This window comes from Rutidosis leptorrhynchoides, chromosome 10 (genome assembly GCF_046630445.1).
Source record: "Rutidosis leptorrhynchoides isolate AG116_Rl617_1_P2 chromosome 10, CSIRO_AGI_Rlap_v1, whole genome shotgun sequence".
NCBI classification, from domain to species: domain Eukaryota; kingdom Viridiplantae; phylum Streptophyta; class Magnoliopsida; order Asterales; family Asteraceae; genus Rutidosis; species Rutidosis leptorrhynchoides.
Genome location: NC_092342.1, coordinates 354071270 through 354084731, shown reverse-complemented (window position 1 = coordinate 354084731; position 13462 = coordinate 354071270). Strand labels below are relative to the sequence as shown.

At 32.9% G+C, this 13462-nt stretch overlaps 3 protein-coding genes across 4 annotated transcripts; 2 read left to right on the top strand and 1 right to left on the bottom strand.

Moving 5' to 3' along the window:
- The first annotated feature begins 3828 nt into the window (after positions 1 to 3828).
- Positions 3829 to 4147, top strand: LOC139871506 (uncharacterized). The gene is made up of 2 exons (XM_071859208.1): positions 3829 to 3918; positions 3965 to 4147. The coding sequence occupies exons 1-2, from the start codon at positions 3829 to 3831 to the stop codon at positions 4145 to 4147; spliced, it is 273 nt and encodes a 90-aa protein (XP_071715309.1).
- A 1036-nt stretch (positions 4148 to 5183) lies between these two features.
- On the top strand, positions 5184 to 8016 carry LOC139872339 (putative uncharacterized protein YDL057W). Of its 2 annotated transcripts, none has more exons than XM_071860190.1 (6): positions 5184 to 5371; positions 6000 to 6118; positions 6463 to 6545; positions 7130 to 7251; positions 7347 to 7511; positions 7590 to 8016. In XM_071860190.1, exons 1-6 carry the CDS (start codon positions 5332 to 5334, stop codon positions 7868 to 7870), a joined length of 810 nt encoding a protein of 269 aa, XP_071716291.1. In that variant the 5' UTR covers positions 5184 to 5331; the 3' UTR covers positions 7871 to 8016. The 2 variants fall into 2 exon arrangements, with proteins under 2 accessions (XP_071716291.1, XP_071716290.1); XM_071860189.1 differs by having other exon boundaries at positions 7581 to 8016.
- A 65-nt stretch (positions 8017 to 8081) lies between these two features.
- LOC139871505 (cytokinin dehydrogenase 2-like) lies at positions 8082 to 10122 on the bottom strand. Its single transcript, XM_071859207.1, has 5 exons — positions 9528 to 10122; positions 9299 to 9426; positions 8931 to 9194; positions 8542 to 8816; positions 8082 to 8397 (listed from the first exon to the last, which is right to left on the bottom strand). The coding sequence occupies exons 1-5, from the start codon at positions 10120 to 10122 to the stop codon at positions 8082 to 8084; spliced, it is 1578 nt and encodes a 525-aa protein (XP_071715308.1).
- Positions 10123 to 13462: the final 3340 nt, after the last annotated feature.

Sequence of the window (13462 nt, the reverse complement as noted above, 5' to 3'; positions counted from 1 at the left end):
AACACCTTCAACAGCTTAAAATTTCGAGACGAAATTTATTTAACGGGTAGGTACTGTAGTGACCCGAACTTTTCCATGTTTATATATATTAATTGAGATTGATAGTTACATGATTAAATGTTTCCAACATGTTAAGCAATCAAACTTGTTAAGACTTGATTAATTGAAATATGTTTCATATAGACAATTGACCACCCAAGTTGACCGGTGATTCACGAACGTTAAAACTTGTAAAAACTATATGATGACATATATATGGATATATATATAGTTAACATGATACTATGATAAGTAAACATATCATTAAGTATATTAACAATGAACTACATATGTAAAAACAAGACTACTAACTTAATGATTTTTAAACGAGACGTATATGTAACGATTATCGTTGTAAAGACATTTAATGTATATATATATCATATTAAGAGATATTCATACATGATAATATCATGATAATATAATAATTTAAAATCTCATTTGATATTATAAACATTGGGTTAACAACATTTAACAAGATCGTTAACCTAAAGGTTTCAAAACAACACTTACATGTAACGACTAACGATGACTTAACGACTCAGTTAAAATGTATATACATGTAGTGTTTTAATATGTATTTATAAACTTTTGAAAGACTTCAATACACTTATCAAAATACTTCTACTTAACAAAAATGCTTACAATTACATCCTCGTTCAGTTTCATCAACAATTCTACTCGTATGCACCCGTATTCGCACTCGTACAATACACAGCTTTTAGATGTATGTACTATTGGTATATACACTCCAATGATCAGCTCTTAGTAGCCCATGTGAGTCACCTAACACATGTGGGAACCATCATTTGGCAACTAGCATGAAATATCTCATAAAATTACAAAAATATGAGTAATCATTCATGACTTATTTACATGAAAACAAAATTACATATCCTTTATATCTAATCCATACACCAACGACCAAAAACACCTACAAACACTTTAATTCTTCAATTTTCTTCATCTAATTGATCTCTCTCAAGTTTTATCTTCAAGTTCTAAGTGTTCTTCATATATTCTACAAGTTCTAGTTACATAAAATCAAGAATACTTTCAAGTTTGCTAGCTCACTTCCAATCTTGTAAGGTGATCATCCAACCTCAAGAAATTTTTGTTTCATACAGTAGGTTATCATTCTAATACAAGGTAATAATCATATTCAAACTTTGGTTCAATTTCTATAACTATAACAATCTTATTTCAAGTGATGATCTTACTTGAACTTGTTTTCGTGTCATGATTCTGCTTCAAGAACTTCGAGCCATCCAAGGATCCGTTGAAGCTAGATCCATTTTTCTCTTTTCCAGTAGGTTTATCCAAGGAACTTAAGGTAGTAATGATGTTCATAACATAATTCGATTCATATATATAAAGCTATCTTATTCGAAGGTTTAAACTTGTAATCACTAGAACATAGTTTAGTTAATTCTAAACTTGTTCGCAAACAAAAGTTAATCCTTCTAACTTGACTTTTAAAATCGACTAAACACATGTTCTATATCTATATGATATGCTAACTTAATGATTTAAAACCTGGAAACACGAAAAACACCGTAAAACCGGATTTACGCCGTCGTAGTAACACCGCGGGCTGTTTTGGGTTAGTTAATTAAAAACTATGATAAACTTTGATTTAAAAGTTGTTATTCTGAGAAAATGATATTTATTATGAACATGAAACTATATCCAAAAATTATGGTTAAACTCAAAGTGGAAGTATGTTTTCTAAAATGGTCATCTAGACGTCGTTCTTTCGACTAAAATGACTACCTTTACAAAAACGACTTGTAACTTATTTTTCCGACTATAAACCTATACTTTTTCTGTTTAGATTCATAAAATAGAGTTCAATATGAAACCATAGCAATTTGATTCACTCAAAACGGATTTAAAATGAAGAAGTTATGGGTAAAACAAGATTGGATAATTTTTCTCATTTTAGCTACGTGAAAATTGGTAACAAATCTATTCCAACCATAACTTAATCAACTTGTATTGTATATTATGTAATCTTGAGATACCATAGACACGTATACAATGTTTCGACCTATCATGTCGACACATCTATATATATTTCGGAACAACCATAGACACTCTATATGTGAATGTTGGAGGTAGCTATACAGGGTTGAGGTTGATTCCAAAATATATATAGTTTGAGTTGTGATCAATACTGAGATACGTATACACTGGGTCGTGGATTGATTCAAGATAATATTTATCGATTTATTTCTGTACATCTAACTGTGGACAACTAGTTGTACGTTACTAATGAGGACAGCTGACTTAATAAACTTAAAACATCAAAATATATTAAAAGTGTTGTAAATATATTTTGAACATACTTTGATATATATGTATATATTGTTATAGGTTCGTGAATCAACCAGTGGCCAAGTCTTACTTCCCGACGAAGTAAAAATCTGTGAAAGTGAGTTATAGTCCCACTTTTAAAATCTAATATTTTTGAGATGAGAATACATGCAGGTTTTATAAATGATTTACAAAATAGACACAAGTACGTGAAACTACATTCTATGGTTGAATTATCGAAATCGAATATGCCCCTTTTTATTAAGTCTGGTAATCTAAGAATTAGGGAACAGACACCCTAATTGACGCGAATCCTAAAGATAGATCTATTGGGCCTAACAAACCCCATCCAAAGTACTGGATGTTTTAGTACTTCGAAATTTATATCATATCCGAAGGGTGTCCCGGAATGATGGGGATATTCTTATATAAGCATCTTGTTAATGTCGGTTACCAGGTGTTCACCATATGAATGATTTTTATCTCTATGTATGGGATGTGTATTGAAATATGAAAGCTTGTGGTCTATTATTATGATTTGATATATATAGGTTAAACCTATAACTCACCAACATTTTTGTTGACGTTTTAAGCATGTTTATTCTCAGGTGATTATTAAGAGCTTCCGCTGTCGCATACTTAAATAAGGACGAGATTTGGAGTCCATGCTTGTATGATATTGTGTAAAAACTGCATTCAAGAAACTTATTTTGTTGTAACATATTTGTATTGTAAACCATTATGTAATGGTCGTGTGTAAACAGGATATTTTAGATTATCATTATTTGATAATCTACGTAAAGCTTTTTAAACCTTTATTGATGAAATAAAGGTTATGGTTTGTTTTAAAATGAATGCAGTCTTTGAAAAACGTCTCATATAGAGGTCAAAACCTCGCAACGAAATCAATTAATATGGAACGTTTTTAATCAATAAGAACGGGACATTTCAACAGATATATGTTATGATAAGTATTAGTACTCGATTAGTATTTTAAATTTTAGTGTTGCGTGACCTTTTGGGAGGCATATTTTAGCTATCTTATTTTATCGCGAGCTTATGTTGTGAACATATGATAGATTTCACATACAGTTGGTTGGTTGATTGGACTTATTTCCATCATCACATGAATTTCTCATTGCTAAGGTCTACATAGTCTTGTTGTAATATTCATAATTTTCGGGGGATATGTAATAGTTTCCCAATGAGTTTAAATGGGTCAAATTAAATTTCATATCTATACATTGCCAGTTTTTTCATTATTACTTGTAATGTCTATTATCTTGTTTTATTTCTTGATACCCAACTTTTAATTGTTCTGTTCTTTGATGCAGACAACAAATTCCAATTGCAAGAGGTTTCTTTTTAAACCAGTCAAAATCAAACTAGTGATCATAATAGTATTAAAATGAGTTTGTTTTTAAGGCCGAGGTGGCAGAACTATCTTCAATTATGATGAAAAGGATGGGAATTATGGAGCCGCCAACTGTGGCGGTGATGAAAGCGGGAGCCGCCGCTGGGTTGGCGGGAAAAGGTCAAACGCCGGCAATGGAAGCGGTGAAGGTTGAAAAATCTGTTTTTGAATTGAAATTGGAGTCGTTTGAATCAGCTTCAAAGAATAAGATTATTAAGGAAGTTAAGGGGTTGTACTGATCTTGGGCTTAAGGAAGCAAAAGAGGTAGTTGGAAAGGCACCCGTTGTGTTCAAGAAAGGAGTGACGAAAGAAGAAGCTGAAAAAATAATCGAGAAAATGAAAGGCGTTGGTGCAAAAGTTGTGATGAAAGGCGATTAAGAAGAAACTGATGATTTTTAAAGTGGATTTTGAGAAGGCGTATGACTCGGTTGATTGGTGATCCCTAGATCATATGATTGTTACTCTTGGTTTTGGATCGAAATGTAGACAATGGATTCTTTCTTGTTTGGGTTCTGTAATATGTTGTTTTCCTTCATCTTTTCGATGAAAGTTTAATTAATATGTTTCTTTTTTTATTTCGGGGAAAAAAAACTTTGAACCAAGTACCGAAGTTTGTTAAAGTTTGGAGACGGGTTTTCGAAATACCCACCCGATATTCATACCCGTTAATAACTTGATTTTACATATATGAAAATTAGGGATGACAAAATGACCCGAACCCGATGGGGAAACCCGAAACCCGTTATAATTGGGCCGGGTCTAACCCGAGTCCGTCGGGTCATGGGCCGGGTATGGGGATGGTTACAAAAAAAATTCCGGGTTCGGGTTCGGGTATGGTTTTGGATACAAACCCGTTTACCCGACCCGTATACCCGACCCACATACCCGTATACCCGACCCGGGGAATTTTAATAATAATTTTTATGTAAAATTTTAGTATTAGTATTATATTATTAATGTATGAAGGATGTCTCTTTTTTTTTTTTTGAAAACGAGTATAATTTTATTCAATATAATCATATACAACAAGTTTTCGAGATGTGATATTTTTATATACTTTGTGTATTTGAGTATTTTAGAAACTTTTCAATCAACTTTTTGTATGTGATACTTTATAATACTTTAAACATTAAGTAATTAAGTTATTTTTTGATATTTTGATTTGTTAACTTATTGAAAAATAAATACGGAATGACTAATCGGTATACCCGTTTACCCGTGGAGAAACCCGAAACCCGAGGGGACCCGACGGGTTTCGGGCCGGGTTTCGGGCGGAGTTTCTTAATCGGGTTCGGGTCCGGGTTACCTAAACCCGACCCAAACCCGACCCGATGACATCCCATTGAAAATCAAGTCATCACGTTGAAAACTTGAAATACCCTGAACAAATGGGGTCACTGATTTACAAGGCATTTTTAATACCCTCCAATTTGATAGTAGTAAATTACACTACCAGTAGACCTAATTTTATACTACAACAATCATTCACTTGTTCTCAAAAACAAGTACGCAACCACTCACACTTTGTCACCACTCGCAGCAGCAGACAGATTCATTTGAAGATGGCCGCAAGTGACTCCACCACCATCAACAACCTCCCAGGTTAGTTTTCGGACTTATCCTTTTTCACATACCTACTTCAATTTTACACTAAAGTCACTTGCTTTTAGGGTTAATATACTAATTCACGATTAACCCATCACCAGAGTTGATCTTACGATTGCATCCGTTTGAATTCAAAAAAACTTTTCAACTTTATGTCTTTTCCTTTAATCCCATATGTTTAATTTAATTGAGAAATGGATGGATATACATGAATACTTGAATTGGAATAAACAAAGTACTACGGAGTACTTGATATTTGATGTCAATTTTAGTATGTCTCAATTGCAGAAGATAATATTGATTAAGTTAGAACTTAAAAAAAAAAAAATACAGTAATGTTTTATTTACAACAACCTAATGTAAAGTTTATTACAGCGGTGATATGATTGATTGATGCCTTTAAGTTTTGAAATTTATATCTAATCCTATTGGTAAAGTTACCCCCTTTGAGATTATAGTCATAATCCATGTTACTATATGGAATATAGAGGAGGATGGATCGATTTAGATTTTGGATTCTCTTTTATTGGAAAGTGAAATTAACTTATACTAGAATATATATATATAAAGATTTTGCATTATAATATAGATGATGATTGCATTTGCCTCTATTACATTGTTACAGGAACTGAACAGCAGAAAATAATTATACACAACAATAGCGGCGAGAAACTTGTGGGTTTGTTACACGAAACAGGTTCCAAAGAGATTGTAATCTTGTGCCATGGTTTTCAATGCACCAAGGTACATATAATAATAATATTTGGATCGTTTCTATTTCCATGCTCAGTTCTTAGATATTTATATAGGATAGTAAGTAAGATGAATACAGTAACTAAATGAACAAAAACGTAACCACCCTTGACCAGTGGGAAATCTGGGATGACTTTCGACATAGAAATGCACTAACATAGAAAATATGTTTCAAGGGATGCACTATTGTAACAAATTTTCAGTGTTTACGTTTTCCCCCTACAATGACAACAAATTGGTGCCGTATTAGAATTTTGGGTTGAACACAGATTATTAATCTGCTGCTATTGATTCGCTTGGATGATTGTATGTGAGTACATTGTTAATTTCTCCAGGAATATGATATGATGGTGGAACTTGCTGTTGCATTGCAAAAACAGGGAATCTGCGCCTTCCGTTTTGATTTTTCAGGAAATGGGTAAGTCCAAACATACAACGACCCACGTCATAATCTAATGTTTTTCGCTATGTATTCCTTCATTTTTCTTGAACATGAATATCATATTCTAACTTATATATTATATATATATAATATGCAAACCATGCATATATATATAGTTGTCTCTTACAAGACTTCAAAGTTCAAACCTACAACCTCCTCTCTAATGTCCTCCCCACATTATGCTAGGCTAAAATTCCGTTGATTTTGTTCTTTTTTTTTGGCACTGCAAAAGAAATTCAGGTTATGCATCTACCTGCCCACTTTGTATGTAAATTCACACGTGAGTCCATACGGTTACACGGTTCATGTTGATGTGTGCCATCTCTTACTCGGTTAGTTAAACCACCCAATTTGCTAGGTTTTGATATATGTTTGAGGTCAAATAGACCCATTACCTATAAGCTGGCATAAATCCTTTTTGTTTCAGTCAGTTATTTAATTACATGAATTTTACACATCCTCTATATTGTATTGTGTAATAATTATATTTCTATAAAACTTGTTGTGTTAATATGATTATCATATTTCGAACTGAGTAGCAAACAATTGATGAGTTGCAGGGAAAGTGAAGGCACATTCCAATTTGGTAACTATAGTAAGGAGGTTGATGACTTACGAGCTGTAGTCCAATACTTCACCGCAATAAATCGTGATGTAAATGCAATTCTTGGACACAGTAAAGGTATCTCAATTTCCATTGTTTATCGTACTGAATTTTAATCTGTCTGCTTTTACTTCTTGAGGATAATTTGAATCCTTAAACTTGTTATCTTGAAGGTGGGAATGTGGTGGTCTTATATGCATCTTTACATCACGATATCCCGGTAGTTGTAAACGTATCTGGTCGTTATAAGATGGATAGGGGCATCGAGGAGCGATTAGGAAAAGACTATTTGGAAAGGGCAAAAACAAACGGGTTTATCGACATCAAATCCGAAAAAGGTTAACCATTTTGATACACCAATGATAGGTGACCCGAATGTAGAATTACCAACCACTAATTTGTGGCAGCTTATGCAGGGGAATTGTTGTTTCGTGTAACCGAGGAAAGTTTGATGGAACGCCTGAACACAAACATGCATGAAGCAGGACTTAAAATTAACAAAGGCTGCAGAGTCTTGACTGTTCATGGATCAGATGATGAAGTCATCCCAGTTGAAGATGCCTCGGAGTTTGCAAAGATCATACCAAAGCATGAATTACGAATCGTTGAAGGAGCTAACCATAGCTACAACAAACACAGGGACATTTTGACTTCAGTTGTTGTGTCTTTCATAAAGAAGAGTCTGCAAGAGGTATAATCCGTCTATCTTATATCCACCATGTTATGCTACCGGATAAAGCTTTAAGCTAAACATATATGTATTGGTTTGTAGTTATTGATATGTATGTCACCAAACTGACATGTTAAGATTTCATCTTTTAAACCAACATATTTTATTTATTACGTAATATATTATTAGTAATAGTAAATTATTATATTATTATATAAGTAGATAAATAAATGAGAAGCTAAGCAGAAGTAAAAATTGTTTGTCCTGGAGACAGAATCATTTTAGGATCAAACTGAGCTTTCCTCTGTTGAAAAACATCCCATTTGTTACCAAAATGCTTCATCCAATCTTGTTTGTTTACATAGTGTGGAAAGTACTGCTTGATGTTGATCCCAGATTCAGAACAAAATTGTAAAATCTCGTTATTTTGTTTTTCTTTTCTTGAAAAATCATCATCACTTTGAGAAGTGAACAACAATCCGACGGTATAGAACATATCTTCATCATCATCATCATCATCATCTGGTATTATTACCGACATCCTATCATCCCACCTGAAAGTTTTAAGAAATCAAGCAAGAAACATATGGAATATTACTTTTTTCCGGATATATATAAATATAAAGATATACTTTAATTCTTTGATAATAATAATAAGATAATGTAAATTACTCCTAGCTAATATGGTTATTACGTACTTTTTCCGGTTAATTGGGTAGACAAGGTATAGTCCTTGGTTTTGTAAAATTTCAACAAAAACTCGTTGATTAAATTCCACAATACGAGATCTTGGCACGAAAAAATTAAGCCATGGATGACGCACAACTCCAACTCCAACTCCAACTCCTCGTCTTATCGTTTGAAGCTCATGGTCAAGATTTCCTACTCGGTTCAGAAAATCAAAAAACGATATATCTTTACTGAATATCAATCCGGGTTTGTAGCTCAGTCCTTTCAACTCCATTTCAAGTTCCTGCAAAATCAATTATCCATTATTACTACAGTACTTAATTAATGTCTTGTTGCTACTTGAAAGTAATACTGTATTATTTTGGCCTCACTCAAGGTCTTCTTCGATCATACCAACCTTATCAATGGTGTTTATGTCACGACGGGTGTCATAATATTTAGCCACTTCTAAGGTATACAAAAGGCTGCCATTTCTGGCCGGTGCTAGATGATTTATCTTGAGCACATCATAAGGGGAGTAAAAATTAACGATTGTAGAGCTTGTAGTGTCCATCATCAAATTACCTTCCACATAATCCATCCCTCCTTGAATCGAGATCAAATGTTCTTGATCCTTGCTAAACTTGGAAAAATCATCATACATCATCCGAACCCATTTCACCTACAGTAACACGTACGGAGTAAATAATATTATATGATAAACTCAGAAGAATTTTTTTTTTTTTTTTTTTTTTTTTTTTTTTTGATAGACAAGAATAAACATACTCTAGTTGGTGCCTTTTTTAGAACAATTCTTGCCCTAGTTATGATCCCAAATTGGCCAAGACCTCCAAGAACAGCATAAAACAGGTCAGGGTTAACGTCCTCGGAGCAAGTAATCAATTCTCCTTTCCCTATATATAAATAAAAAAATTATTATAAGGTATAAAGTCGATCATTCGAGATATTTATAGTTGATTAAATGCATGCGATTTAATCACGAAATTATACGTACCAGTGATGACATCCATTTCAAGAACATTGCTTATCTGAGGACCATGAAAGGATGTCTGTCCACTGATTCCTGCATTAGAGAGTGTACCACCAACAGTAAGGTACAAGTAATCTGTCCATGACACCGGTGCTAGTCCATGCTTAAGTGTGGCCCGCAACACATCGATCCACAGTTGCTCACCTCCAACATCTACGTAAAACGTCCCTGAAGAAGAGTTTCCTGAAACCGTAATACTTGTATTCAATGACGCCATTTCCACCACCACCCCATCTTTGGCCATGGCCTGTCCCCTAACCGAATGACCATTTCCACGAGCCGCGATGGTGAACGGTGCTGGAGATTCGTAAGACGATTTCACAAGGTTGACGACATCAGAAACGGATGAAGGATAAAAGACACCGTAAGGGATCTCGTGAACGATATTACCATAATCAGTAGAGGCTGTGTCAATGCAACTAGCATTGTTGCATAGTTTGATTCCCCATTTCCTTAGTGGCCCTGTAGGTAATTTTATTGAAACCGAACTTGTTGTTGTTAGTATGGTGAATAGTAAAAACAAATATTGTGCAACAATTAGTACATGAGGGTGACCCATTTAATTTGTGACTAGAGATAGAGTATTATTGAAACTCGAAAGATTAATTTGTAAGTGTATCGGATATGATACGTAGAGTTGCATGTGAATTGTGATTATATATATAGAGGAAGGAAGATTTGTAACTGTAGATCAGATCATGTAACTTCAATTAGTAAATGTTTGTATCTATCCACACCTATACCTATTTAGTATATATAAACGATATTGAATTTGAATTTGATGTATAAAATGGGTGTACGTACGTTACAACTACGGTAACCCATGAAAATGATTCTTAATTTCTTATATAGCATTAACTTAATCCATAACAATACATTTACTAATATCACCCAATAAAGAATTGTCAATATTCTTTTCATTAATTCTGTATACGATATACTTATCCGGCCTATATATATTAATATATTAATATTATTATTAGATAAAGATAAAGATGGTGTCCTATTAAGGTAAAAAATTACATCGGAATACTATAAACAAGAAAGTCAATCAATCAGTACAACATATATTTATAGTACGAGCATTATTTCTTAATTTAGATTTGAAACTTTATCTACAAAAAATCAGAAAGAAAGAGAGACAAAGAATGATATTGCAATTTCTTGATCAATGCCGATCATATCATATCTCGGAAGATATGGCATGCAGAGTATGCATGATAAATGTAATTAAATTCAATCAAAGATTGCAATAAAAGAAATTTAAAGAATTCACTTAAAATTTTTAACAAACTTGATAAATTCACTCAAACTTGCATTAAATATAAGAAAAATACTCACATTTACAATTAGTAACTTAAATTCAACAAAATTTTGTAGTGTCAGCCTTCTGTAGTGTCTTCTGTAAGTTAGCACTTACACCAACTAACCTTTATTTTGCGCATGCATTCTCCGCGCTACTTCTCCATAGAGCCTTCATATAGTTAGTTTAAGGGTTGACTTCATTTGCTTGTAGTGTCTGGTTGCGATTTTTAAGTTAGTAGTGACGTCATTATCACGTGTCATCCCTACACCGATTAGAATGATTAACTTGGTTAGCAGAGGCGAAGCCAGGAATACAGAATAGGAGATGCTTACGGACAGTGGCGGAAGCAGTATTTTTTTTCACCGGGGGCAAAAAAAATTAAAACCGTATCAATTTTTTAGTCAAAATATGGAGGTTTTTGGGCAAAAAATAGAGGCTTTTAGGCAAATTATGAAGGTTTTGGGGTAAATTTTGGAGAATTTTGAACAAAATTTGATGATTTTAGAGGAAAATATGTAGGTTTTGAGAAAAAAATGGTTATAATAATAAAGTTAAATATATATAAACAATAAAGATTTAATGAACTAAAGAAACTTTGAAAAGAAAAACAATTACTCCGTAGACTAGAACTAGACTCACAAAATTAGTGAATCGTCTTTAACTCTTTATCGTAATTACACGCTTAAATCACTATATTCTTCATTAGATATGTGTATAATATAACGTTAAGGGGAAAAATAAATTTTAATTAGAGGCTTATATTGTAACGACCCGGATTTTTCCGATCGTTTTATACTTATGAGATTAATATTTACATAAAATAAACCTTACCAACATGATAAGCAATCCAAACTGTTGAGACTTATGTTTTTGAAAAGAGTTTCACACAACGTTTGACCGTCCAATTTGACCGATGATATCACGAACTATATAACACACGATAATTATACGATTATGTATATGTACATATCTATACATATTTAACATGATTTAAGGATGGTTTAACATTTCATTGTGAACTAACAACAATGAGTTATAAGTATACTTTGAGACCACTAACTTAAGTTATCAAAACGATAACTATATGTAACATTCTTTGACATATATACTTACAATATATAATGTGTTGGTGATCTATGTCACCAATATGATTTAAGTGTAATGCGATTAATTTGTAACCAAAATAATCTTGATAAATATCGAACAAGTTTGGGGAAGTGTGGAGTGCACACTTGTTTGAACTTATCTTGATTATGACGGGGGTTCGGGGGCAGCGCCCCCGATAAGCGGGGTCCAAGGGGTGGCAACCCCTGGCGGGGTCCAAGGGGCAGAGCCCCTGGCTGGGGTCGAGCTGCCAGGTCAGCTTGGAAATTTCTTTTGGGCTAACATTGCTTTATTAAAAATGTCTTAAAATTTTATTTTGGCCCGGTTTGACCCAAAAATAAAAGCCCAATTTTGAGCCTCTTTTACAGTTATAAACCCGTCCATATTTGAATTCTCGTTCCGATTCCTCAAAATTTCTACAAGTATATCTAGGGTATATGTAACCGTATCATACCCAGCTTCTATACGTATTTACTATTGGTATATACCAACAATAAACTTCAATGATCAGCCACTAGACATGATGTTACATGTGAGAACCAGCCATTTAACCTCATGTGTGACTTTTGTGCAAGAAAATAAACTAAATCTCCTATATATCCATCCCATAATCATGCTATTTTGCACACACACACATACAATTTCATTTCTAATTTTCTTTCAAGTTAATTCACTCCCTAATCTCTCTTCATTTACCTACTCAAGAACGTATCAATATAGTCATCCGATTTCAAGGAGATTACTTCCAATCTTTCAATCCCACTCCACCACTCTTTTGATTCCAAGATTTTTCTTACCTTTTCCAGTAGCTTTGTCCAAGTAACTTGAGGTAGTAACCTTATTCATAACCTTATTCGATTCATATTTATATAGCTATCTTATTTTGTGTTATAAAATTTTAACAACAAGAACATAGTTTGAGTGATTTCAAACTTGTTCGCAAACTAAATAGATCCTTCTAATTTGATTTTTAAAAAACACTTCAAGACCTGTAATATATCAGATTATGACAAAATCGGATTAATCATATCTTGGCTAATTAACATAATATTTAATATATATTTACTTATGATTTTATTTTATATATTTCAGGACCACCCGTAAACAACACGAGAAGATTAATCATAAGACCTCATGATTGTACGCAACACGTCATTTGACAACACGGTACTTTATGTACGCAACACGTCATTTGACAACATGGTACCATGGGTCAAGATTAATTCTGATCAACACGAATACGATGGGGTCTTTATTTATTTTATTTAAGCAACTAATTGTGGACCACTAACATCGGACTGCTAACTACGGACTAAGAAAATATTAAAAGTATTAAAAGTATATATATATATATATATATATATATATATATATATATATATATATATATATATATATATATATATATATATATATATATATATATATATATATATATATATATATATATATATATATATATATGTAACGATTACTTGAAAAGAAAATA

Excerpts from the sequence above, each read along its gene's own strand:
- LOC139872339 (XM_071860189.1), top strand. The coding sequence starts at position 5,332 with ATGGCCGCAAGTGACTCCACCACCATCAACAACCTCCCAG. Across the intron at positions 6,119-6,462 it reads ATGGTTTTCAATGCACCAAG|GAATATGATATGATGGTGGA; the intron begins GTACATATAATA and ends TAATTTCTCCAG. Across the intron at positions 7,252-7,346 it reads AATTCTTGGACACAGTAAAG|GTGGGAATGTGGTGGTCTTA; the intron begins GTATCTCAATTT and ends GTTATCTTGAAG.
- LOC139871505 (XM_071859207.1), bottom strand. The coding sequence starts at position 10,122 with ATGGGTCACCCTCATGTACTAATTGTTGCACAATATTTGTTTTTACTA. Across the intron at positions 9,427-9,527 it reads TGAAATGGATGTCATCACTG|GGAAAGGAGAATTGATTACT; the intron begins GTACGTATAATT and ends ATTTATATATAG. Across the intron at positions 8,817-8,930 it reads ACATAAACACCATTGATAAG|GAACTTGAAATGGAGTTGAA; the intron begins GTTGGTATGATC and ends TTGATTTTGCAG.
- LOC139871506 (XM_071859208.1), top strand. The coding sequence starts at position 3,829 with ATGGAGCCGCCAACTGTGGCGGTGATGAAAGCGGGAGCCGCCGCTGGG. Across the intron at positions 3,919-3,964 it reads CGGCAATGGAAGCGGTGAAG|CTTCAAAGAATAAGATTATT; the intron begins GTTGAAAAATCT and ends CGTTTGAATCAG.